The sequence below is a fragment of the Lagopus leucura genome, unplaced genomic scaffold (assembly GCF_019238085.1).
Source record: "Lagopus leucura isolate 7727_CA_CO unplaced genomic scaffold, USGS_WTPT01 Super-Scaffold_100014, whole genome shotgun sequence".
Classification (NCBI taxonomy): Eukaryota; Metazoa; Chordata; class Aves; order Galliformes; family Phasianidae; genus Lagopus; species Lagopus leucura.
The window spans coordinates 9,971,013-9,997,624 of NW_024962268.1; the positions used below are offsets into that span (position 1 = coordinate 9,971,013).

General features: G+C 39.7%; 1 protein-coding gene across 1 annotated transcript in view; it reads left to right on the plus strand.

The window, feature by feature from the left end:
* The first annotated feature begins 11,319 nt into the window (after positions 1-11,319).
* The window catches only part of IL6ST (interleukin 6 cytokine family signal transducer), a 32,769-nt gene continuing 17,476 nt past the window's right edge, over positions 11,320-26,612 (plus strand). Inside the window, exons 1-7 of the mRNA XM_042875287.1 lie at positions 11,320-11,383; positions 19,031-19,111; positions 20,197-20,508; positions 22,289-22,421; positions 23,116-23,276; positions 23,611-23,762; positions 25,287-25,446. Coding sequence (XP_042731221.1) covers positions 19,045-19,111; positions 20,197-20,508; positions 22,289-22,421; positions 23,116-23,276; positions 23,611-23,762; positions 25,287-25,446 — 985 coding nt within the window. The 5' untranslated portion in view covers positions 11,320-11,383; positions 19,031-19,044. The remainder of the gene's footprint in view (positions 11,384-19,030; positions 19,112-20,196; positions 20,509-22,288; positions 22,422-23,115; positions 23,277-23,610; positions 23,763-25,286; positions 25,447-26,612) is intronic.

The window sequence follows — 26,612 nt, forward strand, 5'->3', positions numbered from 1 at the left end:
TGTCAAGTTACATTCCTTTTCTCAAGAAAAGCATAACTGATTAATGAGCAGGCAAAAAGTTGCTTCCTGAGCAGACTGGCAAAGAACCTTCTTAGAGTACAGCATATACTCACAAGTGATATTAAAAAAGTATAGCCATTACCACTGCAGAGCTATTAAGCTTACAGTGTATGAGTTAATAAGCCTAATTTTGATGTGGATCCAGCTTTGGATAATTAACTTCTTCCTGCCTGCAAAATTCCCCTACATAATCGGCTGAATATAATTTAAAGCTTTACATTATTAAACAATTGTTACATTCATCCCAGACATTGCTGAAATCAGTCATCTGTAAAGAGGACTTCTCATGAAGATGAATGAAACTAAACCCTTTCTGTCTTCATTCTTTTTTCTTTTTTTTTTTTTCTTTTTTTTTTTTTTTTTTAAGGCTGCGGACAAAGAATTACTGCTTACAGGAAAGAGAACTGTGTTAACATTGAAAATAGTTTCCTCTCATCCCTCAGACACAAGGGTCAGCAACTTAACAAGGATTATATGTCAGATTGTGTGCATTTTTCTTTTCTACATCAGTGGCTGAACTTGCTGGAAAGAACTCAGCTGATGCCAGGAACTGCTGCCTTGCAAGCTGTAAGATCCTGTCATCATATCATCAATAGCTTGTCTGTACGTGAGATACTTGTTTCTGGCTGCCACAAAATCGTAATGCTGGAGGCAGTAGGGCCTGAGCTCCCTCCCCTCTCTGCCACACCTAATCTTGTTTTAAGTGCTACAGTTGTCAGCTTTGCACGCAAAAGGAGATGCAAGGGCAGCAGCTTGCAAACACACATGCCTCTACTTTCCTGGTCATATCTGCTCCTAGATTACATGCTGTGATGTCAGTCCACTTTACCAAATCTACCTCCTGACACCAAGACATGCACCAAGTAAAACCAGAAAGAAAAGTCAAGGGAAGGAGGAAATATAGTAGAGCAAATAATAAAGAGAAAAACAAAAAAAGAAGAAGAAAAAAAGGAAGACGGGGCAGGAAAAGGAGAGCCTGATACCTACACACTGCACTATACTGCAGAAGAGCAGAGATAGCAACTTCAGGTTATTGTCAAGAATGCTGAAGGTTCTAAGAAACTTAAAGCTACAAATAAACTGCAAATCAAATTTACACCATAATTTACATATTTGTGGTTCTCTCAAAGGGCTGGGAGAGGTTCACAACAGCTAAGTATTCATAAGCATTTCTAAAATACATTTATTCAAACTGCTATGGACTGCATATAAGCATACTGTAATTGTGAAAACGTTGACACCTGTTGGATAAACTGTAATTGGTGACTGAATTACTCTTGTTCATACTGATTATGAAACATATTAAAAAAATTCAAGTAATACTATAAAATCACAGATGTGCAGGTATTGGAAGGAACCTCTGGGCATCATCTAGTCCAACATCCCACTAAAGCAAATTCCTTCAGTAGATTGCACAGGAAAGTATCCCAGTTGTTCTTGAAATATCTCCAGAGAAGGAGACTCCATAGCTTCTCTGGGCAGCTTGTTCCAGTGCTCTGTCACCCTCACAGTTAGGAAGTTCTTTCTCGTGTTTGTTGTAAAGTATAACTTTGGAGCAAACACTAGCACACTTTCCTATAAGTTTCTGTTTCTGTTCAGAACAGGCATTAAAAGTATTAGAAAGCAGCAAATGAGGGCTACAAAGATGGTGAAGAGTCTAGAGAGATCTTTTCAAAGTAAAAGAAAAAGTTGCAGACGAACAGGAGCAGCCTATGTGTCTCAAAGACATATCAGTACTGAATCTCATCTAGAATATGTGCATATCTTCAAGATTGACATGGTCTCCCCCAGCTTACAGAGCATATTTCAGTCAGCATTTATGCACTGAATGAGAAGTAGTCCCAATTACAAAAGAAAGGCAAAAGAAAAATGACAGAAAATACCATTTTTACATTTCTGCCAGAAATGACAGGAGAGTGAGAAAGAAAGGAGTGGACAATTATATTGTTTTTATGTTCTTTACTGTAAAGGAAAGTTAGTCTACTATTAGCATGACAATTTGGTTTGCATGTTACATTTCTAACTGTGAACATTTGTCTGTCATTTTCTTTGATTGTTTCTTTGATTATGCTAGAAAGCCTGTATCTTTCCATATGTTATAGTGCAGCAAGACCATGAGCTTCTGGGATATCAGCTTTCTTATGCCTTATTCCACTACAATTTTTAATCGCTAAATTCTGACTGCAAAGCATTTGATACTGCAGGTGGTGAGATGAGACCTAAAGGAATTCTCTGCAACTTTAGATTTTCAGCAGAATTGAGTGAAAAATCACGTCTTGCTGTATATATGAATGATAGTATAAATAAGATACATAAATATTAGCTTTCTTGCTATAAAGACACTTTAAAAGCAGTTATTCTGGAGGACTGATTCTGCACAAGTTCTGACTATAATAGCTATATTTAAACTAATGAGAACAGAGAAAATATGAAAGTAAGATTGACAATGGAAGAGAAAAAGCATGCACCAGAAGGTAATTGGAAAAGATAATAGTAAATGCTAAGCAATAATGGTAAAGTAGAGGAAGGAGAACATAGATCAGGGAGACTGGAAATGTGAAATACAAAGTAGGTCTTCAAAGGCAGTGAATCATGCAGGGCAAAAATGTTTACCACTTGACTTTGTACCAGATATACAGTTGTGGTATGAGTTGGTTAATACAAATCATTACTGTTTCTTCTATTTTCCAGGGAATGCATAAGTTTCCTAGGTATCTAAACATATAATTCACTCTAGATAATAAATGATTTAAGACCAAAGCTGATGCAAGCTATACCACAGTCTAGTATGTCTTAACAATGGGAAATCATTACTGAAAGCTTATTCTCCTTTCATTCTATTGTTTATCTCATTTTATACACAATCTTTTTGTACTACAATCTCATGTACAAATTTCTATACTCCTTGTATTTTTTATTTATACATTCATATGCACCCAGTGTGCTAAATTTTGTTACAATTTCTTCAGTTGTTCCTGGTCTCTATTTTTACCATTCTTTCCATTTCTCAATCATACAAGATTCCTAGTGAGAATGCTTTTTTTTTTTTTTTTTTTTTTGTGGTGACATTTCTCTCTTTAAAATGCTCACAGCTGAATATACTTTCCTACATGCAGACTTATTTGTTCTGAATAACATCAATGAATGAATGAGGGATTCTCTTATGCAGAATTTAGCTTTGGTTTTATGGATGAGAATGTATTTCCCCATGATGCCTACATCATTTTTCTTGTAGTGACAGTCTCCAGCCCTTTGTGTTTTAAAACTGCTCAAGTAGAAAACTTCAAGCACAAAGCTGTCAAGACCCCTTTTTCAATATGCATCACTTTAAAGCAATTAACTGTATATCATCGCTGATAGCTGTTTTCCTGGAAATCAAGTGCTATCTCACTGTATCGATTTATGTCTACAGTATGTATAGCATAGGAAAAGTAGAATTTGTTAGTAGTTTTCACCTCTGTAATCTCTGTATTCACTGTAATGTCAGAAAGCCAACCTTTTTAACCATAACAGTAGCTCAATACATGCACGGCATGCCACAACAGAAAAGGTCTTTAGAAGCTGGGTGTTACCCTGATGTGTGAATTCACAGGAAGCAGGTTTAAGGTTGTCAAAGTAAGTCAAGCTGAACTATTTTCTACTGCATTCAGGTTTTTAAAGCACAGTTATCTTGCTAAGCACTTTCCAGCGAGACAGAACCTCAAACAGCATGACTAACAGTTATGAAACAGAGCAGCTTGAAGTACAAGATTGTTGTTTGTTATAACATCTTCTCTTTGTGTATGGGAACATATATGGCAGGAATCTTGCATACCTGATACCTCATTCTATTTTAAATATGGCAGTTTTTTTCTAATGTTGTGTTGTTTTATGATCCTGCTCTCTCTATACAAATTAAGAACTATGCCTTGCATTTGGAAAAAGGATGAAAAGGCAGTGCTATCTCTTTGTGCTTAGTCATTCCATTACCTAGGACCAGCTCTCACACAGACTAGTTTTAAGTTCTTTGCAGAGAGAGTGGTGAGGTTCTGGAACAGGCTGCCCAGAGAGGTTGTGGATGCCCCATCCCTGGAGGTGTTCAAGGCCAGATTGGATGGGGCTCTAGGCAGCCTGGTCTGGTATTAAATGGGGAGGTTGGTGGCCCTGCATGTGGCAGGGGTTTGGAGATTCATGATCCTTGAAGTCCCCTCCAACCCTGGCCATTCTGTGATTCTGCGATTCTGTGATAGTTGTAGTCTCAGCATGGCAAGCTCCACTATGCAACAGAGAAACCAAAATGCAGAGCTCAGCTGTCCCTGCTCCACTTTGAAGTTGAGGGCCACAAGCAAGAGCCCCACTTGAAATTCTATGCCTTGCAATGCAATTGCCGTAAAATCTGAAGAGGTATTTCATGTGATTTTGTTCTGCACTAACTGGAAAATTGTTATAGGAACAAAACACAAGGAAGGTGTGAATAACCATTATTAGTCACTATTAGTTTGACTAGGATTATTTCCTTGCTCACTGGAAATGAATGAAAAGGGTCACATTTTAAGAACTCATTATTAGAAGGAATCCAAAATTACATCAACCTAACGCAGAGTGACTGTGAAGAAACATCCTACAGCAAAGCAGACTCAACTCTGGCCTTGAGTTTAGAACAACTTTTTCTATTGCTATTATTACATCTGCCAGCCCATATTTAGGCTCAGTTCATTGTCCTTCACACATGATCTTATCTTGTTCAAATATTAAGCTACTCAGCAAAGACTGACCTATGTTTTCTGGAATACTCCAACTTCTTGTTGGACTCATAAACATCTCATAAACATCTTTGTGGCCACATAGGAAAGATAATCCCAGTCCTTCTTAGCACATCACCCTCCTTTCTGCTATTTCTAGTTGGGCCTTCTTGCCCGATTTCCAAGAGTTCTGCCCTAAGCATTTGTTCAAGGACACATCTACACTTTAGGCTGTGTATGCAGAATCACAAAGATTTACAAATACAAATACAAAGATTTTTTTCATAGTTGCCAAAAGCATTTTAAATTCACAGGCAGCATAAGTGCAGTATGTCCTAACACCTTCATGGAACCATTTGAGTTCATCTCAGCTACAAGTCTGAGTCAGCATTTCCGCATGGTGAACTGCAATTTCACTGTATTTCTCATTCTAACTTAAGAATTTCCTCTGTTTGCAGAATTTCAGTTTTTTCGGTATTTTATCTCCTCTGCTGTTTCGTTGCTTGTTTTGATTTAAAACACTTTTCCTTTTTCTCTCCCTTCACTTTTGGCCAAGTTTCTCCAGCAAAGGTAAGACCCCAGTTTTTTTGATTGTTCAACTCACTGTCTTCTGGGGAAGAAAAAAAAAAAAAGAAGAAGAAGAAAAAAAACCACTACTTAGCAGCATATTCCATTAGTTAAAACTTCCAGTCTAGGTATAAAATATCAGCTTTATAATTTCCACCCCAGAAAAAAAGAAGCTGATTTCTTGGCTCAGTACTGGTCTATCATATGTGCCATTATTTTTATTCTTGTGGGCTATAACCAATCTTCTTTCTAATCCATATGCCCTGCTGTAACTTCATGATGATGTCATTCCTCTTCTTGAGAATCAAGGAGTAATCACAACAAAAATATTGTATCAAGCTCACTCCAACAGGAAATCTCTTGACAACTTCATCACTTGTATAGGTGTCAGCTATTATCATTTCCAACTTCTTCCAATGATTACAAGACCTTTCCTGAATTGCTGGGGCCTGTTTAGAGTTCTACGTGTCCTAATTAAATTTGTAAGACCTTGTTCTAAGACTCATTTTTAGTAACCTACTAGCTACAAGGGTACTAAAGAACAGGACCAACTCATTCATCACGGGAAACCCAGTGGCCACACCATGCTGCTTGGTGCAAAAAGTGTTACCCAGTATCAAGGGGACTTGCTTTTGCCTAGGTTGTTTGTATTTCATTAGTTTCAACTGAGGCTGCTTGACTCAGTGAACTTTTATCCCATCCTCACAAAGACTGCAAACATCTTATCATTCTAGGGAACAAACAGCATTGTCTAATCTCTCTTAAAAGCAAGTAATGAATTACTAAGTCTGTTTTCTGCTGCCACTCAGCAGCTCATGTAAGTTATGAGGCTGGGAAATGCTGTGACCCTCACTAAATCATTTCTAATAGTTACGTCACCCACTTAGCCTTGCTGCTGCCTCAGAGCTTATATCTTCCTTTCTTCTTCAGGGGACTTTACCATGACTTCATGGCCAAAAAAACAATGCCTTCAGCACCAGAGTACTTCTTTACTGGCCACTTAGGCCAAAGGACTGGTCCTTTTCACTCTTGGAGGAAAAAGTGACATTTCTTACTGCCAAATAATGTCAGAATGCAGAGATATGTCTTAGGCATAAGGACCCTGAAAACCGTAAATTTGCAAGTTCAAATTCAGGACAGTGACAGAAGCTGAAATAACACCATCACTTCAGTAAGAGGTTTGGATGTGTCACTGAACCCCCCCAGATGAATAGTTATATACAGTGATTCAACCATCTCACAGAAAATGTCTCTGACTTGTCTTGGGTCAGAACATCACCACTGTCTCATTGTTTAATGTCTCTACGACTAAAAATCTTCCCCAAAATCCTGGTGCTGGCAGTGTCTCATTTCTAACAAAACCACAGGCATCCTGGACTGAGGAGTCTTTTCACACCCCAGATGGGATGCTTGATGTCATTACATCAAGGTAACTCTAGATTTCAGAAAGATCTTTTCCTTTAACACATCTGCTGTGGGATTCAGTGAATTTTGCATCAACTGCACACCTTGTCACAACCTGCCACAAAATGGCTGAAATGATCCATTATAAAAGGTACGAGTTTGTTCCTAGGCAGTCTCTACAGCATCTCTAAAAATTTCTCTATTCTCACAATCAAGCAGTACCTATAAATTTTTGCCAGTCCCTAGTGTTCCTCATGTGGTATTGCCCATCTCCATGGAACAAATCATCCTAGAAGAGATGTAAAGGCATGTGTGAGATGAGGTACAGCCACTATGGCTTCACCAAGGGCAGATCGTGCCTGATCGATCTGGGGGCCTATTACGGAGTGATGACATCAGTGAACAAAGAAAGAACAACTGATGTCATCTACTTGGACTTGTGCAAGGCTTCTGACAAGGTCCCACACCACATCCTTATCTCTAAATTGGAGAGGTATTTGCACCTGGTATGTGTCTAATGATGCTCTAAAAACAGTCCAATTCTTTGTGTGTTGTAGAAAGCACAGTCTATACAATTTAAAAGGACATAGTCCAGACAATTTACTTCATATTCCAGGTTAGAGGATTCCTTGCAAGATTACTGTTCCTAAGTACCATGTTGTTTACACACTTTGGGCCCAGTGTATAAGATCACACTTTTAAGTTTTATCTCCACCAATAAGGTTCAAAATGAAGCATTAATTACTGGAGAAGATGGTGACAGAAAACTAGAAATCACTGCAACATGAACAAACTGCCTGTTAGATTAAAAACATAAGTTTCATAAGAATAATAACAAAACTTCACTCACTGAATGATGTAACAGAATTGCCCACAACATTCAGTCCTGCCTGCAAAAGAAGGAAAATATTACTAGAAATCACATCTAGGAGTGATGGTAAACATTTAGGGAAAATATAAATTACAAATCTTAATTTCACTTATTTCCACTTTGTCCTGGTTTCAGCTGGGACAAAGTTGATTTTCTTCATAATATCTGGCACTTAGGTTTTAGGAGAAAAACAGTATTGATAATACACTAGTGTTGTAGTAGTTGCTGAGCAGCGCTGCACAGAACCGAGGACATTTCAGCTTCTTACACTGCCCTGCCAGTGAATAACTGGAGGGGCACAAGGAGCTGGACAGAACCAGGACAGAAACATATTCCGTACTATGTAGCATCATGCAAAAACCTCAGAACTGCAGGGAGCTGGCTGGGGGGAGCTGCTGCTGTTTAACAACAGGTTCAGCTTCGGTTGATGGGTGGTGATCAATTCCATTGTGCATCACTTGTTTTGTAGAGAGACATTCATGTGTATATCTTTTTATCATTACTTTTATTCCTCTCTTCCTTTTTGTTATTAGTATTTTTTATCTCAACCTACAAGTTCTACTTTTTTCCCTCAATTCTCTGTCCTGTCTCCCAGAGAAGTGGGGTGGGGTGAGCAAATGGTTGTCTGATGCTGAGCTGCTGCTGGGTTTAAACCCCACACATTTGCAACATAGATGGCAAACCAGTTATTTGGAGTAGCATAAGCAAGACAAACAGCAGTCCTGACAAAAAATCACTGGACTGACAAGGCAAAAACTGATCAACAGAGGCCATCAAGACTGTCTTCAGGACATCTTTCAGGACAGCAGCTGCACCATCAACAGTGACACAGTTGCTGTTAGGGCTGATCGAAAACAGAGGACTGACTTGTACCCACTGTGTGACTGTAGAGAAATGGTACTTAGTCCATCCATGAAACTATTTCCTTCTATTTTCCAGTTGTCTTCCAGTACACTGAGAGATTGGAGAAGGCTCTGAAGAGAAGATAATACATATATTGGAAAGGATGCTATCACTGCTTTCCCAATCTGCAGGAAATTTTTGGAAAAGCCCAAAAGAGCTCACACAATACAGAATAACACAACTAAATTGTTACTACATTAATCATAGTTTGTGCCAATACAAAAAGTAAAACTGCAAGCAAATCATTTTATTCTTGTACACAACTTCAGCTGTGCAAAAATTATTTTACACTGATGCCATAAACAGCCTGTGAAACACAAAAATTCTTGCTTATTTAAGGAATCACTACATATGTTGATGCGCCTGATACAGGAATGGATTTGAAGTGTGAGAGTGTGTTGTTCTAGGAGTTCTGGAAATAAATCAAGAATTGCTTCAGGCTATCAGATTTCGGGATGAGAATGTCACAAGAGGCTTTCCGTTGGCTGGGGGATGTGGGGAGATAGTTCACGCTTGGCAAGACCTATTTACCAGAAGAACTCTAATGATCAGACAGGACACCAAAACAAGAAAGAAAGAAGGGAAAAAAAATGTATTTTTGCTGTTCCTCTCTCAGAAGTCTAGCTTCACTTAAACTTCTGTTGCCAAACACAGACTTCTTTTAAGGATACTGAAGCAGAGATAACCATAAAGATACTTATTTCAACATCCATAAAAATACTAATATGTAATTATACACCATTCTCACATCAACACGAGCACAAACGCACCTGGAACCATAACCTGAAGAGAAACCAGAATGTGACAAATTTTAATGCTGGTACTTTTCTTCTTAGTGAATAAACTGTGAAACGCTGCCTAACTCTCATCTGTCCTAATGCTTTAAGAATGGTTTAAACATAAAAAGCCTGCTAGGAAAGCCTCCTAAGTGCAGAGATTACAAATGGAAGAAATAGTAACACCACAAGTATTTAAGGTTGCTGGAAAGCGTGCCAGCTGAATATAGGAACGTAACTTGTAAGTTTAAACTGCAGGCAAGATAAATACCTATCAGAATTATTCAGTGATTGATAGTTGATTTTGTGATTTTGTCTTGAGGAAAGGGAAACACTAAATGACCTCTGAAAAGCTCTTCCAGCTTTACTTTATGCTATCTATAAAATGTGCAGGTTGCTCTGAAAGTAATGCCTCCTATTTATTTCCATGGGAAAAGATACAAAGTACACAATAATACTATTTAGTAGCATACATTCTCAGCTACAAAGCAAAATTTTTCAACATAGTCACCACCATTAGCCATGCATTTTTGCAACTTGCATGGCTAACAGCCTGCATGTTGCACTTGTAACAGTCTGCACCAGTGGAGGTGATCCACTGTCACTGAAACACATCGCTCACCACCTCACTATGCTCACATCGACTGGTTGGTCTCCATCAGTGTTCAGCAAGCATCAATGAATGTCAAATGGGTGCCATTTTTTCCATGTGGCAGAATTCAATGACATGCTTTTTCTTCACGTGCATTTTATGTCATCCACTGTTTTGCCAGACTGCCCCTCTGCTGCCATCTGTCACATGGCAAAAAAATGTAATGGGATATTGGTGGGAAGGTTCAATCTCTACTGCCATACCACCAACATGCACCTGTGATGCTGCTGGCCAATATAATAAAATAGGAAGCGTTACTTTCAGATCCAGCTTCATACATAACATCCCCAGTTGGTAACAGAGCAACAGCTGAGCATAGTAACAATTTCAGGATGTAAATCAAACACAGAGACTGGAATTAAATGTGTGAGATTATCTCCCACTACCGTTTAGAAAGTTCTCGATCTTTCCCATTAGCAGATTGTGCAAGCCAGTGACTGAAGCAGGATATCAGTCTAGACACCTTGTTCACACACCTGGCCTATCTGCCTACTGCTCTCATGAGGTAACTAGCATGAAGATATACTCATGTTCCACTCAAGGCCATAAGTTGTAATGGAATTACACATTACACAAAAGCCTAACACAAGTGGCAGGAAGCAACTCTGGTGTACACTGTGGACATCCAGTACATTCCCCAATAAAAATAGCCAGAGACGCTTAAAAGGTGCAAGCCTGTGAATGTGGCACTTAGCACCTGTTTCTTCTTACTTCTGAACCGGAAAATTCAATTTGAAATCAAGAGGACATTTGACAGTACCTGTGTCCCGTGCACCTAAGTTATTTTTTGAGACTTAGTGAATCACGGCACACGAGCAATCACAAAACCATGCATATACCCTAGCAGCCCAACACTCCACGAACACCTCTTCTAGGGTTGTCCTGATAACAGCGCTCGGCTAACACGGCTGTCGTCGATACGCCTACGCTCCGGCCTCCCGCGCTCGCGGGGCAGCTTGCGAAACACCGGAAAACACCGAGAGGGCCGGGAAAAGCTCCCGGACGGAGCAGCGAGGATCGCGCGTCTCAGCCAGCGGCCACCGCGCAGGTGGGAGCCGGGGGGCCGGCCGAGGAGCCAGGCACCGGGCGGGGGAAGCGGGGGAAGCGGGGAAAGCGGGGGAAGCAAGGGAGCGGGTGCCGCCATCCGCCGCCCCTCAGGAGCCAGCCGGCCCCGCCGTGCCTCGCGCCCGGCTCCCGGCACGGGCCGCCGCCTTACGGGAAGCTCCGCCCCCCCGCCCCTGCCGGCGGCGTCAGCGCCCCGCGCGCCAATGGCGGCGGCCGCCGGGAGGGACGGGCGCTGGGGGCGGGGAGGACGTAGCCGGGCGTAGGGCCTCGCGTGCGGGACGACGGGGTGGCGGCGGCGGCGGCGGCGGCGGGGCCGTTATTTAGGGCTGGCGGCGGGGCGCCAGGAGGCGGTGCCGCACGGCAGGTGAGGCGCGGTGCGGGAGAGGGCTTCGTGGTCGCGGGCGGTTCCCTTTTGCTGGTTCGTCCCCACCTCCGTCGCCCCGTTCTTCTGCAGTTCTGGCGGGGGCTCGACGCGCCCCTCCTGGTGGGCCGGTGGGGCGGCCATCGGTGGGCTGGTGGGGCGCGCCGCGCTGCGCCGCGCCAGGGCCGGGTTCCGCTGGCCGAGCCGTGCGCCGCGGGCGGGCGGGCGGGCGGGCCTGGTGGGTGGGCGTGCGGCCAAGGCTCTCTGCGAGGGCGGGAGCGAACACCGCCCCGCGCCGATCGCCGGGCCTTCGTTTGTCCCTGCGGCCCAGCCACCCCTCTGCGGCTTTCCCGGGCCGGAGCCTGCGGTGCGGGCCCCGGGAGGACGCCGCTTCTCGCCGCCGTGGGCTGTAGCCCGGAGGCGCGGAGTGGCTTTACCCGCTGTCGGGCCGGGGGCTGGCTGTGGATCCCGTGTGCAGGGAGTGCCTCGGCAGTACCCCTCCGTCCTGGGCCGGTGCCGTTTGACCGAGCCGTTGGCCTGGCGAGTGGTTTATCTGCGTTTTCCTCCGGTGGTGCGGTGTGCTGGTGGTCCTAATGGAGGTGCTGTGCCCCGCTCGTGGCTGTGTCTTTCGGACGTATGTTTTCCAGACGTCCTTAGGTCTGGTGAGATTGAACGTATCAGCGCGCCTCTTCTTTCTCACTGAAATGTGCTTTGCGTTGTAGCACATACTGGCCTTTCATGTACCTTGTAGTCCAGGATGTAGAAAAATCGTGATCTTGGAAGCAGCATACATTTTGTTTTACACTGTGCCCAGTGCCGAGAGCATAGGAAGTTCATGACGTGTGGGTGCAGTTGCAGGCTGGGTCCTTTGTGCACATCCAGTGTGTCCCTGAACTCCACCTGTCCCTGTGGTGGATCTCTGACAGTCTTCCTCAAGAAGACTGTTGTCAGTATTTCCATCTTACAGTTGATGAAATTCAGGCACAAAGGAGAACAGTTTGCCAAATGCACTGGCAGTGAAGAGCAAATAAATTCCAGTCTCATAGTTCTCACCCTTGTTTCAGGCTGACTAGGCGGCTGCCAGCTGGTTGCTGTTTGTTGCTTGTGAGGTATCTCTGACAGAGAAACCAGGTAGAATCCAGTAGAGTTACAGTTTTGTTACTGGTGTTATGTGCTAGAAGGGGGAGAAAAAATAGAGGTCTGAAAACGGAAGAGTTCAGACACTTGCTACAGTTGAGAGTGTTTGTCCTCTTCATACGACATAAATTTAGTTTTACTTCTCATCCTAAATGTTGTTAATTTCAAAGGAGTAATGATTCATAAAAGGTATCATCTGCTGAAATCAAGTAATTTCTGAATTTGACAAGCTATATTTGTTGGTGTATTGCAACAGGAAAGTGAGAGAAGGAGATGATGCAGCAGGGCATAAGCAATTCAGGAGGTTTCTGGAGTATGCTGGTAACTTCTGTACAAGAAGTGGTCTTATGAACCTCATATTCACCAGCAGTTAGAATTTACTTGGGAATGTGAAGGTCAAAAGCAGCCTTGGCTGCAATGACCACAAGGCTCTAGAGTTCAGGATCCTTGTTGGGTCAGGGAGGAACGTGAAAAGTAATATCCCAAACTATAGGAGGGTAGACTTCAGCCTCGTCAAAGATCTGCTTGGAAGAATAAGAATTGCCCTGGGGTAAAGCTGTGGGGGGTAAGAAGAACCAAGAAAGCTAGTTTATACTGAAGGATCATCTTTTCCAAGTTCAAGAACAGTGTATTCCCAGAAAGAGGAAGTTAAGCAAAAGTGCTGAGAGGCCTGCATGGATGAGCAAGGAGCTCTTGGCCAAACTCAAACACAAGATGGAATCATACAGAAAAGTGGAGGCAAGGATGAGGAGTCTGAAAGGAGTACAGATGTTGTTCAAGCATCAGAGGAGTAAGTTAAAAAAGCTAAATTTTAAATGGAATTAAATCTAGCCAAGGGTTATCACACATATCAGAAAAGGCTTCTGTGAGTGCATTTTTAATTAATTAAAGAGTAGGAACTCTTAAAAGAGTGGGCTGTTGCAGACCTTCACTAAGACCTCTAACACTGACTACCATAAGAATCTCATAGACAAGTTGTTGGTGTATGGGTGGACAATGAAGTGGGTGAAAAACTGTGAGCATCTGGGCCAAGAGAGTGATGGTTAGTGGTTGAAGGTGGAGTGGCAATGACTAGTTGTATGCACCATGCACCATACTGGTTCCATTCCTGTTTTACATGTTGATGATTAGCCATAGTGTACTTCCATTGTATTTGCAGATGATCCAGAATTGAGAGATACTGTCATCCAAGGGGACCTCCGTAGGTTGGAAAAGTGAGCTAATAAGAGCCATTGCATTGCATTTCAACAAGAAATGCTGAGTCTGTACATGGAAGATGGGCAACAGTACCAGCTTGGGGGTCACCAAGCTGGAAAGCAGCCTGGCAGAAGAGAACAGAGGGTCCTGGTGTACACCAGCTTGACCATGAACCAACAGGTTGTGTCACGAAGTAGGATACTAGTACCCTGGGGTGCATTAGGTGAAGTGCTGCCAGCAGGTCTAGGAAGGTGATCTTTTTTCTTTTTTTTTTTTTTTTTTTTTTTCTGCTCAGCAGTAGTGAGGCCCCCTCTGGAGTACTGTTTTGGGCTCCACAGTACGAGAGAGACGTGGACATGCTGAAAGAGTTCAGTAAAGGTGATGAAGGAGCAACAGCATCTCATATGACATTAGTCTGAGAGAGAGCTGGGATTGTTCAGCCTGGAGAAGATTCGAGGGATCTTATCTGTATCCTCCATGTATTTTTAGATAAAGTGGATGGTACTACTCTTTTCAGTGGTGCCCTGTGCAGGACAGAAGGCAATGGGCACTAACTGGAACACCAGGCAGCAGTTCTGTGCTGTGCAACTGGTGGAGAACTGGCATAGGTTGCCTGGAGAGATTGTAGTCTCCTAAGGGATCTCCGAAAGCTGCATGCACATGAGCCTGGGCACAGTGCTCCAGGTGGTCCTGCTTGAGCAGAGAGGATTGGACCAGGTGGACCCAGAGATCCCTTCCAAAATAAACAGTAGAGGTTATTCTGTAGTGGAGTATTGGTACCCTCAGTGTGAAGGTACACCAGTATGAATTTCACAGTATACTATGTGTGTAAGGTTATAGAATCATGGAATGGCTTTGGTTGGAAGGGACCTTAAAAGTCACTCCTTTGCTTGTTATGAAACCTCAAGCAGTAGCTCTGATTTGCAATGTAACTTCTATATACAGCTTTCTCGCTCTGCTTACCAGAGATATGTGGATTCTGGGTAAAAGATTAGTGCTTAAAAGTGTAAGCTTGAGTCTTTTTTTTCTAGAAGTTCCTCATAAATAGGAATCAGTTTGCCAGCAGCCTTTGAGCTTCTGTGACTGACCTGGTGATTAGCCTTACTAGACCTAACACCTGATTGTGGAGTCTTGGTGTAACCTGTGCTGCCTGATTTGTAAGTGGAATTCTCTGGCAAGATGATGCCACTTTGCTGTAGTTTCTTTAACTGAAATTGTCATTTGTGTGTCGCTTGAACTGTAGTTGTCATGTTATTCATTTGAGGATTTTTTCATAACTTACAAGATTAAAATGACAAGTTTTTGTATGTTGCTTAGAATAAGTAGAGCCACTCCTTTTGCTTGAATCCCTTATATTTCTTCGAAAAGTATTTTAAAACTGTGATAACCAAATGCTGTTGCTACTCCATGCATATGGTGCTTGACTTCAGGCAGATTTCTAAGTTTCCATAGAGCAATGCTTGAGCTATTGGTTTGAAGACTCAGGTGCCAGTGCTGCTTAGTGTTTTGGTATCAAAATAGTAGGAGGATGTGAAAAATAATAAAAGTCCTGTATGATTTGGAAATTAAATTCAGTGATTTCATGGCAGGTATTTCACATATATTTATTTACTGAAGTAATCTCCACATTTTTAACAGTTTTTTTCCTCTTAAAAGTAACAATATGTGAGTTAGAGACTGTCACCACAAGTAGTTCTAAACTGATCATAATATTTTTTTGTTTTTACTATGATGATATTTTCCAATATCCATTTCTTTCTCTGCTTCCCTTTCTTCTTTATTTAGCTTTGTACCTATCTAAGCTTGTCTAGGAAAAACTGTTTTAGTGATCTGGAACAAGTACATAGTGTCGATAAGTTGCTGATCTAGCTTTTTTTTTCCTAAAGAAGCTTCTGAACAGACTAGCTTTGCCAGCATTAGTTAAGTGTCAGGTTGAACTTTCACATTCGATTCCAAACACAAAGCACCCGTTTGTAAGAGATTTCTGGCTGTGCTGTCTAATTGCTGAGTCTGAGTTTTCTTTTGTACACACTTGCTACTTAGTCTGACATACAAAGCTGTTAGCAGTAAACAATAAGTATTTAGTAGTATGTCTCTTTGAGTGGCACCATCTTGCCAAGGTTTGTGTACTTTGCTTATATGCAAGTTTTCTGTACTGGCAAACCTTTACATGCTTGGATTGGAAAGCAAACATATCTGCACAAATCTCTTCGTACTGTAAAGTGTGGCTGTTTGTTTTGTTAAGTATTAGGCCCATAATTTTTTTTTTCCTACAACTGTCTTCTCAGCAAGATGAATGGAACTGTTCAGTGCAAATTGGATGGATTCTTTCCTTTGTAATTAAATTTCACTTAAGAATCAATCTTACGAAAAGAGAAATTAATGTTTTGTTTTAAAAATAGCATGCATTAGAGGGCATTGTAGTAGCCTATTTGTGGACTCAGGTGTCTGCAGCTTAAATCTTAGAATTGGATTAATTAGCAGGGGGAATATGTCAGATCTATCTGCTTTTAGGCTATTCTGATGTATGCTGAGCTCAGTGTGATTTTTTTGAAGATACAGTTCACATCTGCTTGCTCCCTTGTAGGCAAGTGGGATTTCCAATTAAATGCTCCTTTGTAGATGATGGAGCATGACTCTGAGTTCTGCCTTTCAGGAGCTGAGTACAGTGAAATGATATTATAAGCTGTGGAGAGATTGTTGTTTTGGTGGTGTGGCTTTTTTTCCCCTCCCTTAAAATGAATACTAAGCTCTCCAAAGTACAGAGTAGCAAGGAATCAGACCTCAGGTTTCTCATGTGTAAATCAGGTTATGCACAGGACAAGTAAGTAGGGAAAAGGGTTGAAGCTCAGTAATGGTATTTATTTAAAATGATGACTTCATCTTATTTTGTTTTCATATAAGAAGAATTACACTTCAGAAGAGATGTTACAATTCTATGTCCCTGTTAACTTCTGATTTGGTTTTTGTTTTTTTAAGTTGCATTTATGTTCCTTCAGGTGACTGAGATCTTTTCTCTGATTAGACTGAGTCATATTTAAGTTAGCTTAGTGATTTTAACATCAACAGTTTTTGATTTAGCCTTGTGAATTTGTCTAATCCTAAACAAATGGTTACTAGAAGGAAAACTAATAACTTTGCTACAATACTTAGCTGATGTTAGAGCTTTTTTTAATATGTCACTAATAATAATAGCAAACATTTTTGTTTTTCATTTTTTTTCTGGGAGAGAAATGTTGTGTTGTTTATTGTTGGATTTTTTTTCTGCCTTTTTACATTTGCTTCCTTTCTTTCCTTTTTTTTTCTAGCATAGAATTTACATCTGCTCGTTAGCAGTTTTTGGCAATCAGCAGGAAAGTGGTGCATATTCCTTCTTTTCACCTCTTCCACATTTTTCTGTAGGATGTAGGAGTATGTTAAGACACTGGAAGAGGTGGCTAAGTGCAAGTATTTCCTCATGGACTTAAGACCAAAGTCAACAGAATGCCATTGCTCTTGCTCGCTGCCTGGATCTACTTAAATTTGTGGAACCAGTTGGTATTTTAAAACGCAGAGAGAAATGGATGCGTAAAAATCTAATCTTTCACGTAGCAGAAGATGCATCTGTAATGAACAGAAGTCAGTTGCTTTATTTTCACTGTACGCTTGCATTTAGTTTATCTAAAGATTTGCTGCACTGAAAACTGACGGTTTTCAAACCATTGCATATTTAAAAAGAAAAAGCTTTTTGATTCTGAACTCCATGCAGTCTGATTGCTGCTTAACAGTAATGTTATTTATAAATAAGTATCTAGTGACAGTTGTAAATACCAAGTTACCGAATTTTCTAATCAGCTATGTTTGTAGTATAGAATTTTATTTAATAATTTTTTATATTTGAATAATGAACTCTAAAGTATGGATGCAAATGTTCTGCTAAATAGCTATTATTTTAGTCCAAACTGTAATACGTCTGTGTTGATAAGACACTGCTTTAGAGGCTTGAGATTAGCTTTTGTTCAGTTGTTGGCTTCTAATTCCTATGAAAATAAATTTTCTTTACATCATACTACTTAGATTCTTTTTTAAATCTGCGGGTTTAGGTATGCTGATGTGTAAGGAATGTGAGTCTAGATTGATATTGATACGTTTGTACATAAATGATTTATACAGTCTCATTCTAGCATGACATATATAAGGCATGCCTTGCATCTTTTTGTAACCACGGAACAGCGTGTAGTCAAAAAACAGGAGTGTTTTCTGTTAGATCTGCAGTTTCCTTTCCCTCTAGTATTAGTAATTTCTGCTTTTCTTTTCTAGAGGATACTGTGGAGTTGTTTTAAATTTCTTAGCGAGTTTCCTTTTGTTGGGATTAAGTTCAGAATAATTTTCAACTAAGTTTTGTCAGATTGGTGAAAACTTCAGAAGATGAACTGAACCTAGCATTTCTGGAATTATTCTTATAACCAGAGAATCTAGGTTTAGTTCCTACCTATGAGAACGGTGTTTTTGGAAATAACATTGTGGACTCGATGCTACATTTCAGTAGGCAAACCACATAGAAGTGATTAAACATAATATAGCTTGCTTTTATTAATTTGGACTATTTCCTAACTGAGAGTTAAGAAAACGAGAAGAGACTGGCCTTAAAAGAACTGAGGTGAAAGCTGACCCCTGGCTTCAGTTTCTTTGAACTGTTCCGTGGACTTCTCAAGACTGAGAGCAAGAGAACTCTGCTGTAGTTCAGAAACTTAAACAGCTTCTGAGAAGTTAGAAGCTCTTGCAACTATTGTATGAGCTAGGTAGTGATTTTTTTGTGGCAGTCAAAAGTTTCCAAGGTGAAAGCTGTGCTTCATAATTCTTAAGTAATTTAAGTGTGAATGAGATACTTGGTTTTGTGGTCTGTTATTCTGAACTTTAATGTAAGGCGCTTATATTAGCATCTTTCAAAGCTAGATAATGGTAATCAAATTCACAGACTTTGTTTTAAAACCTGAGTCATGGTGTTATACTGTTAGAACTGCTGAACTCCTACAGAAGTACCAGTGAAGTTTTTCATGTATGATAGCTTCTTTTGTGTAAGTTAATAGATTTTGAACTCCATCAGTTGTCTTAAATAGTCATTGAGCTTGTGAGCACATTAGCAGTGAGTAGAATGGAAAAATAAATGCCCATTCTTTTCCCAGAGAGTAAGGAGATAGTACTTCTGGAGGGTCAGAGAGGAGGAAGGGTATACCTAAGAGATTGTCATAGAGCAAATAGGAATTTGAATCTGACCATGATCTAAAGGGAAGAGTAGTTCATTAAAAAATTTTTTTTCCATTCATCTCTTAACAGGAATTCTGTCCAGCATGTTTTCTGGGTGGAACTGGGCGGTCCATTGCTTGTATCTGTTTTTGAATATTTGTTCCTTTGAAGGTAAGTCATCTATCTTAAGCATAATAGATTTACAGAAGTTAGTTAATTGGATGCTTGAAGCACACATCTGCTTTTTCTTTAGTTATGTGTGGCAGATTTGGGGCAGAAAATGAGAGATCTATTAATGTCTAGGCTATGTTCTTAATCTTGCAGTGAGGCAATGCAGTGCTTAACTAATACTCAGCTCTGCTTCTAGTTACAACTGTTTGATGTAAAGAGGCAGAGAAACCAACTCGTATCAGTAACAGCTTGCTCTGTAGGGTCACTGTAGCAGACTGCAGTGGTGGGTTAGGTCCTATAATGTGATTTCTGTAATTTAAATGCAATATTGCTTCAAAGTTGTTGGTTTTTCAAAGTTGTTGGTAAGGTGAAAGCTTACCTTGATCAGACTAAGCGGCTGTTAAAGCAGTAAGCTTTCAGTGAATTAGTTGTGGTCTCTGTCATCAACTGGAACCATGGGCCACCTCTGTTGTGTGGGAAGTGATCATTCTAAAGATGTTTTCTGTGGCTGTTTAATTAAGGTAGCATTTCAGTCATCTAATGTTTAATCTAAGAGCTGACGTTTGTATACCTATACAGCAATAATCACAATTTTATTGCTAATTGTTTAAAAAAACATGTCTGTTTACCTTCATTCCCAAATACTATTGTATGTAACAATGATTCTGAAATAGGTAACTCCAAGTATTCAACTCAAGTATTTGCATGTGATTCTTCTACAGTTAGTCTGCTGCAACAAAGGTGCACACCTCAGATCTTGTTAACTCTCAACAGAAAATAACTTCTTATATAACTTCGCATTCTTTGCCCTTCAAAATATACTCAGTGTTTCTGTCCTTGACTTTTCTCTCAATCTCTTTAAAAGCCCGTGGTTATTAGTTGAGATTTTCCTGCTCGGCGGAACTTTTTTTTGGAAGCCTAAGTAATGGTAGGCTGGTTGTGCCCCTCAGGTCTTTTTTATAACGGTCAGGTAACTAGTTTCCTGCTTAGGCAGATGTTGTACTGTCTTCAGTATTACAGCAGTGTTGTAGCAGCAATTGTTGTAGAGTGCACTGTTGTTTTTTTTACATGGTTTTTTTTTCTAGTTTCAGGTGGACTTGTACAATCATGTGGTCACATCATTCCAGAGTCTCCAGTGTTGGCCATGGGTTCCAATTTCACAGCATTGTGCATTTTGAATGAGAGTTGCCTTGACTTTGGCAATATATATGCTAGTCAGATTATATGGAAAATGAAAAATAAGGTGGTACCTAAAGAACAATACCGTGAAATAAACATAACTGTTTCTAGTGTCACATTTAATGACACTTCTTCTCTGGCTTCTCCACTGACATGCAACGTTTTAGCAGATGGACAGATTGAGCAGAATATTTATGGAATTTCAGTTACAGTAGGCTGTAAGTACTGGGTTTGTTTTGGTTTTTTTTTTTTGAGCTTAATTCTTGTTTCAGTAGTAGCTACCAAGAAAATTGCTTCTGTGGAAAAAGGGATAAGAATGAAAAATGTGTTCACCTTTGTTTATTTCCAGCCCCTCACCTTCTGGATAATTATATAAAAATACTACAAAATCCCTGTCATCAAAGCTGGTGAATAAGCATAGAATAGTTTTCTAAAAAATGGAAAATATTCTGGAGTATTTCACGCAGATAGAAGTGTTTAAGCAGCCTTGAATTTCAGAAAGAAGGTAGGAGTTTAACTGAGAAAAGGTGCTGAAGAGAAATGGAACTTTCCTTGATTTCTTTTTTCCCTCTCTCCCCCTGCTGTGCAAAGAAGTGCAGTAATTTATAAATACTACCTTCATAATAGCATAATAAGGTTACTATTTCCTTCATTAGTGGACTGAGAAATATCTAGTCCATCTGTACCACTAAATTAAACCTGAGCTGCCTTTAGAAGGAAAGATCCTTCTTGAATTACTGTACTCCTAGAGAAAGTAATCCTAATTGTAAACTTTCCTTATTCAATCTAGATTGCGCTTGCATAATTCTGAGCAGGTGTTCTTTGAGGCAAGACTTAGTTGTAATATTAATAACTTAACTGGTGAACGGTTCACAGAATGCTGGTTAAGTGTTTCTGTCCCCTGAATTTCCTTCCTGAGTATAGCTGGTGAATTACATTGCCTCCTACTGTCAGCAGAAGGTATTGGAGTTACTCTGTGAATTCTATACAGAAGGCTGCTCTAGCTTTGCTATTTAAGATGATACAATTCGGAGTTGTTATGAGTTGAAAAGATTTTGCAGAGAAGTAGTTTTTCATTATAAATCCTGATGAGTACATTTCTTCCCAAGAGAGGTGGAACAGATGAAATATAGGGAAAGTAGAGGACAGCTGGAATACCCTGTGATAAATTAAATGACAGTACAGATAACTTGAGCTGTAATCCACGTGTGAATTTTGAGGTGCATAGTTGTTTTCATTCTGTTAGTGTCCTGTGAACAGTGAGAGAAACGGTGTATTTCAGAACAGTACAAATACTGAGGAACAAAATTGTATGTTTGTAAGTTGGTGATTGCTTAAAATAGGATCTTGTGCTTGAAAAGAAGATAAATATATTAACAAGAAGATAGATTAAATATATTAGACCGTTGTAAATCGTGATATCCTAAAAGCTACAAACTCAGTGTTAGCTCTGTATGCCATTATTTGAGTTCAAGAAGCAAAAATAAATAAATAAATAAAAATCAGCTGCTCTTTGAAAATTTCTTACATGCTATTGAAGTATGCTGGTGAAGATTGTGTATCTTCCTTGTAGGTATCTGGGACTAAACCTTCCCTCTCCCATATATGGGTTGAGTGAGAAGAGATGTAACTATTACCTTATATCTCAAGTTATTGGCAAAGTCAGCATATGCCATTGCAGCTCAACTACTCATCATCATTTTTGTTCCATGTCATTTAAAATGTGTAGGGTGGTAGATGAGATGCCTGATACTTTTATCTGCCTTGTATCTGTTTGTTACTTTGTGAGGCATTTGCTCCTGATTTTGCTTGTGGTTTCTCAGAGTAGATGCTTAAACTTAGCGACTTTGGTTTTCCTCCTCCTTTAAAAATACATGTGACTAAAAATACTTCTGGTGCTTTTTGAAGTTGTTGCAATAGAACATGTAGTATGATTCTTATGGAATTGTGTACATGATGAGATGTATATATTAATTATTGCTAATTCTTCTTGTACAGTGCCCCCAGAGAAGCCTGAAAACTTAAGTTGTATTGTATATCAGCTGTCGAATCTCAGATATCCTATGAACTGTACCTGGAACCCTGGAAATCATACATTCCTGGACACTCATTTTAGGTTGAAATACAGGTGGTAAGTAGCTCTTTATATAATATCTAAACAATTTTAAGCAATTTTTGTAGGCTAAACCAAACTTCCTTGAAGTTGTTTGATACTTTGAAATCATTCTTAAATTCAGTGTTTTGAAAAATTGCTGCCTGCTTTTGACGGGAGGGCAGAGCTAAAGCAACTCGCAGTAATTTAGAACTCCAACTTGAAATTTGTTTACTGCAGTCATTTTACAGCAGCAGCATCTCAATTTTTGTGTTCTTGAAGTATATAAGATAGTTTGAGTACAGTACACCTAATTGTTATGTGGGTGGATCAAAAATATATACTGTTTTTCTTAGGTGATAGTTCTGTGCCATACTAAGCAGGTAAAGACAACAGCATATAATAACTGGATTTTGTAGTTGTTTACTGTGTATTCCTTAAGAACTCAGTGTTGTTGGTCCACAGTATAATCTTAATCTTCAGCAAAAATTTTTCTCCTGTGAAGTCAAATTAAAGTGTTTTTCAAACTCATTCAGATGGTGTCTTCTCATGTAAAGCAGAACAGACAGATTTGCAGTCCCTCTCTGGGAATAACTCTTACCGCTTCCCATCTCCCCTGTTTTTTGTAAAGTGCTTTGGTAATGAATGTGGTAGAAAGTATGAGTAGCTAGAAAACCTTAAATTTGAAAACTCTCTAAGGGAAATAAAATTTTATATGCTTTTCTTTACTTAGGTCACGAGAAAGCTTTCCTGACTGCATACCGAAATCTGTAAATAATTCTTGTACCATTTCTGATGTTCAGTTCTTTGTTAACCTGGAGGTCTGGGTAGAAGCGGCAAATGCTCTTGGGAAGGCTGAATCTGATCATCTTGTTTTTGACCCCATTGAGATTGGTAATCAATATCCCTATTAATAAAGTTTCAGTACTGTGCATGACTTCTGTTCCTGTACATATTGCTAAACAGCTATTCATATTTTCAATTATAAATATAACACTTCTAAGTATTATTAGATAGAACTAGAACTGTGCTGAACAAAAATCAGAGTTTGGAAGATTGCTTTTAGAGCCAGAAGTTCTTATGCAGCCTGCTATAGAAATTTTTGTGAAATAGCAGCCATTTGGGCTTGTGGAAGGCCTTAATGACAGTGTTGCAGCACAGTGTGCTAATTGCTAGAGGCATGGAAAAATAATGCAGCTGCAGGGATGACTGACTTCTTCTCTTCTAGTCAAACCACTGCCTCCACACAACCTATCAGTCAACTCAGGAATACTGCCTACTGTTCTGAAGCTTTCCTGGGAGAACCGGATTTCAGCAGCTGTGATGAAACTGAAATTCAATATTCGCTACAGGATCAGTAGTGATACGAACTGGATGCAGGTAACAAGAATGTCTCTTCTGACTATTCTGCTGTAACCTGTAAACCAGCACTAGTTTGTCAAACTACTGCTGAAGTTTACTTAGTGTTTCATCTCATCTTGTAATTTATGTGGTAACCGAACAGTTCATTTTGCCTATTTTTGCCTATTTGATGCAAAATTACTGATCTAAATGTAGCTTAGAATGCTGGGATGCTTTTTTAAACTGGTTATAGCTATAAGAGTATGGTACAACAGTCTGGTTGTCTTGCATACATGCCTTGAGCTTGACACGGTCACAACCGGAAAAAATGAGTGTGTGTCATATGTGTATAATATGTTCATGTCCTCAAGAGATTTTTTTTCTTTTATGTCATTCCCTGGCTGTATCTTCAGTAGTTTATCAGTTTTTCCTTTCTTCTTAACATTCTCCGAGCAGTGGTATTCCAGAAACTCTTTTTTTAATAAAAATTGTACAGTTTTTGTTTCACTGTATAGATCCAAAAGTATTTTGAATTTTGAGACTTCTTGAAAGAGTAGTTGATGTTAACTTCACAAAATACAGTGTTGGATCAGGTAGCATAGCAAACTGCTTGTGACTAGGATAGTGTATCTCATTCAAGGAACATTTGATTTAAATGCACAGATTTACAACTTAAGGTCTCCTGTATTGATATTTTGTGCAACACTGACTGTTCAGTACAGTTTATCCTGCAACTTCAGAATCTGTTGATCTCTTGTACTATTAAGTCTTTTTTAACTTGTCTTCCCCTTTTAACATATTGAATCATAGAAGTGTTCGATTAAAAAAAGGAAAAAACTCCAAAGACTCTTACTTGCAAGTAGAATTACTTGTGCTGGAATCAGTGTGTATGAAAACATTAATCTGTTACCTGATATGTTTTTCTATTTATACAGTAAGATTTTTTTTTTTGCATTCAGTTGCCATCTTAAAAGGAAAAAGAATTATGGGGAGAGAAATTCTTTTATTAATAAAGTTCTACACTGCCCTACAAGAAAATGCCAGACTTTCAAAATATTTCAAAGTATTTCCATGTCAATTACAGAAGACTGGAAGTAATGATCTTGAGTACTCTAGCTTGATAGATGCCTTCTAGCACAGGTATTCTGCGGTGGTTAATCCAGGAGACACCCATCCTCGTGTTTCAGAGCATTACGTATCAATAAGAGGAGTTACAGGAGAAGGAAGAAACTTTGTATTCCTTATGTTTATGAGAGTTACACAAATATGAAAAGATTCAACAGAATGTAAGAGTTATTCTGAGATAGCTGCTTGCCTGTTTTTGTATATATGCTTCATGATGCACCTGATAAATACATAGAGCTGTGACTGAACTCCTACCACATCACTGGTTGAGAATTTAAGCTTTTAGAAATAAAAGGGACAAGAACAATGTTGTATTGATCCTGTAATATCATGTTTAAGCTGTTTGAAGTGGATACTCCTCTGGAATGTGAAGCTGTAGTAGTGCAGGACTAAATTTTCTTTTTTTGATCAGCTTATAAAATCTTCCTTCCTTTACAGGTTCCTCCTGAAGATACGGCTTCACCAAGGACTTCATTCAGCATTCAAGGCCTCAGACCTTACACAGAGTATGTCTTTTCTATTCGATGCATGAAGGAAGATGGAGAAGGGTTTTGGAGTGACTGGAGTGAAGAAAAAGTTGGGGTTACAACTGAAGATAGTAAGTAATATACCAAAACTGATTGCCAACTTTAAAAATATCTGAGTGCTCAGCAGTTTGACAATAGCCAATTGAAATTCTGCATCCTCATTTGAGCTATTTGATTTGATATGATTGATTGATATGCTTGATTCTGCAACAGAATCTGTTTTTGTATGAAGGCTTTCTTTCAATAGAGAGAGTGCCTTAGTTCATGAACAGTTCAGAGCTAAGGAGGCCATCAAATAAAGTAGTAAGTGAGCTAGCATCACTTAATTATGAACAAGAAGATTGTTTTTCAAGCAGAAGCACTTCAAAAAAGAACATGCAGATGGAAGTGTGGCCTCTTGTTCACTGAAGCATGTAAACAGAACACTATTTTAACTTTTCCTGCATCTGCTACTCTTTCTTGCTTGTCACAGTACCACGGCCTAGTTTTGCAGTGTCTTGCATGCACTGATTTACGATACACTGCCCACAATTGCTACATCTTGCTGCTCGTCCTTAATCAGGTAGACATTGATATGGGTGGTCTTAAAAAAGAGAACACCATGGATAAATCACTGACTTTAAGCAAGATTGAGCCTATGTGAAGAATGGCTTTAGTTGAGCAATATTTAGTCAAAAAATGATTATTTTGCCACAATTTCCATTTTTTTTATGATAGTTATTGATTTTGTTGAAATCCTGTGGATCTAGATTTAAGGCATCCTTTCCCTTTGCAATATGGCTGAAAAAGGATTTGCTGCTATTGTGAGTTAGTGAGGAAGATGTTTTACCTGTAGCAGCTCTTAAAGGGCAGTGTTCATATCATATTTAGTCTTGTCATAAAGGACTTGGCAAGAGGGATCATAGAACCATAGAATTGTAGAATGGCTTGGGTTGGAAAGGATCTGAAGGATCATCAGGCTCCAACCCCCCCTACCACATGCAGGGCCACCAACCTCTGTATCTCACACTAGGATGTGCATAACGTCTAATTTACACCAAATGTTTCACAATTAACAAACACAAAAGATAGGGCATATTTAACCAGTAGGCTAAGTTTTAATTTCACAGCCCTAGTGGGAAAAAGCTGCTGAGGAGTCAAAGGTCAGCCTCCTCAGCTTTGCAGGACGAATACTGAGCATCGTGTAAGGTCCATCCACACTGCATCCGACTGATAAATTTGACTGGCCATGGCCATT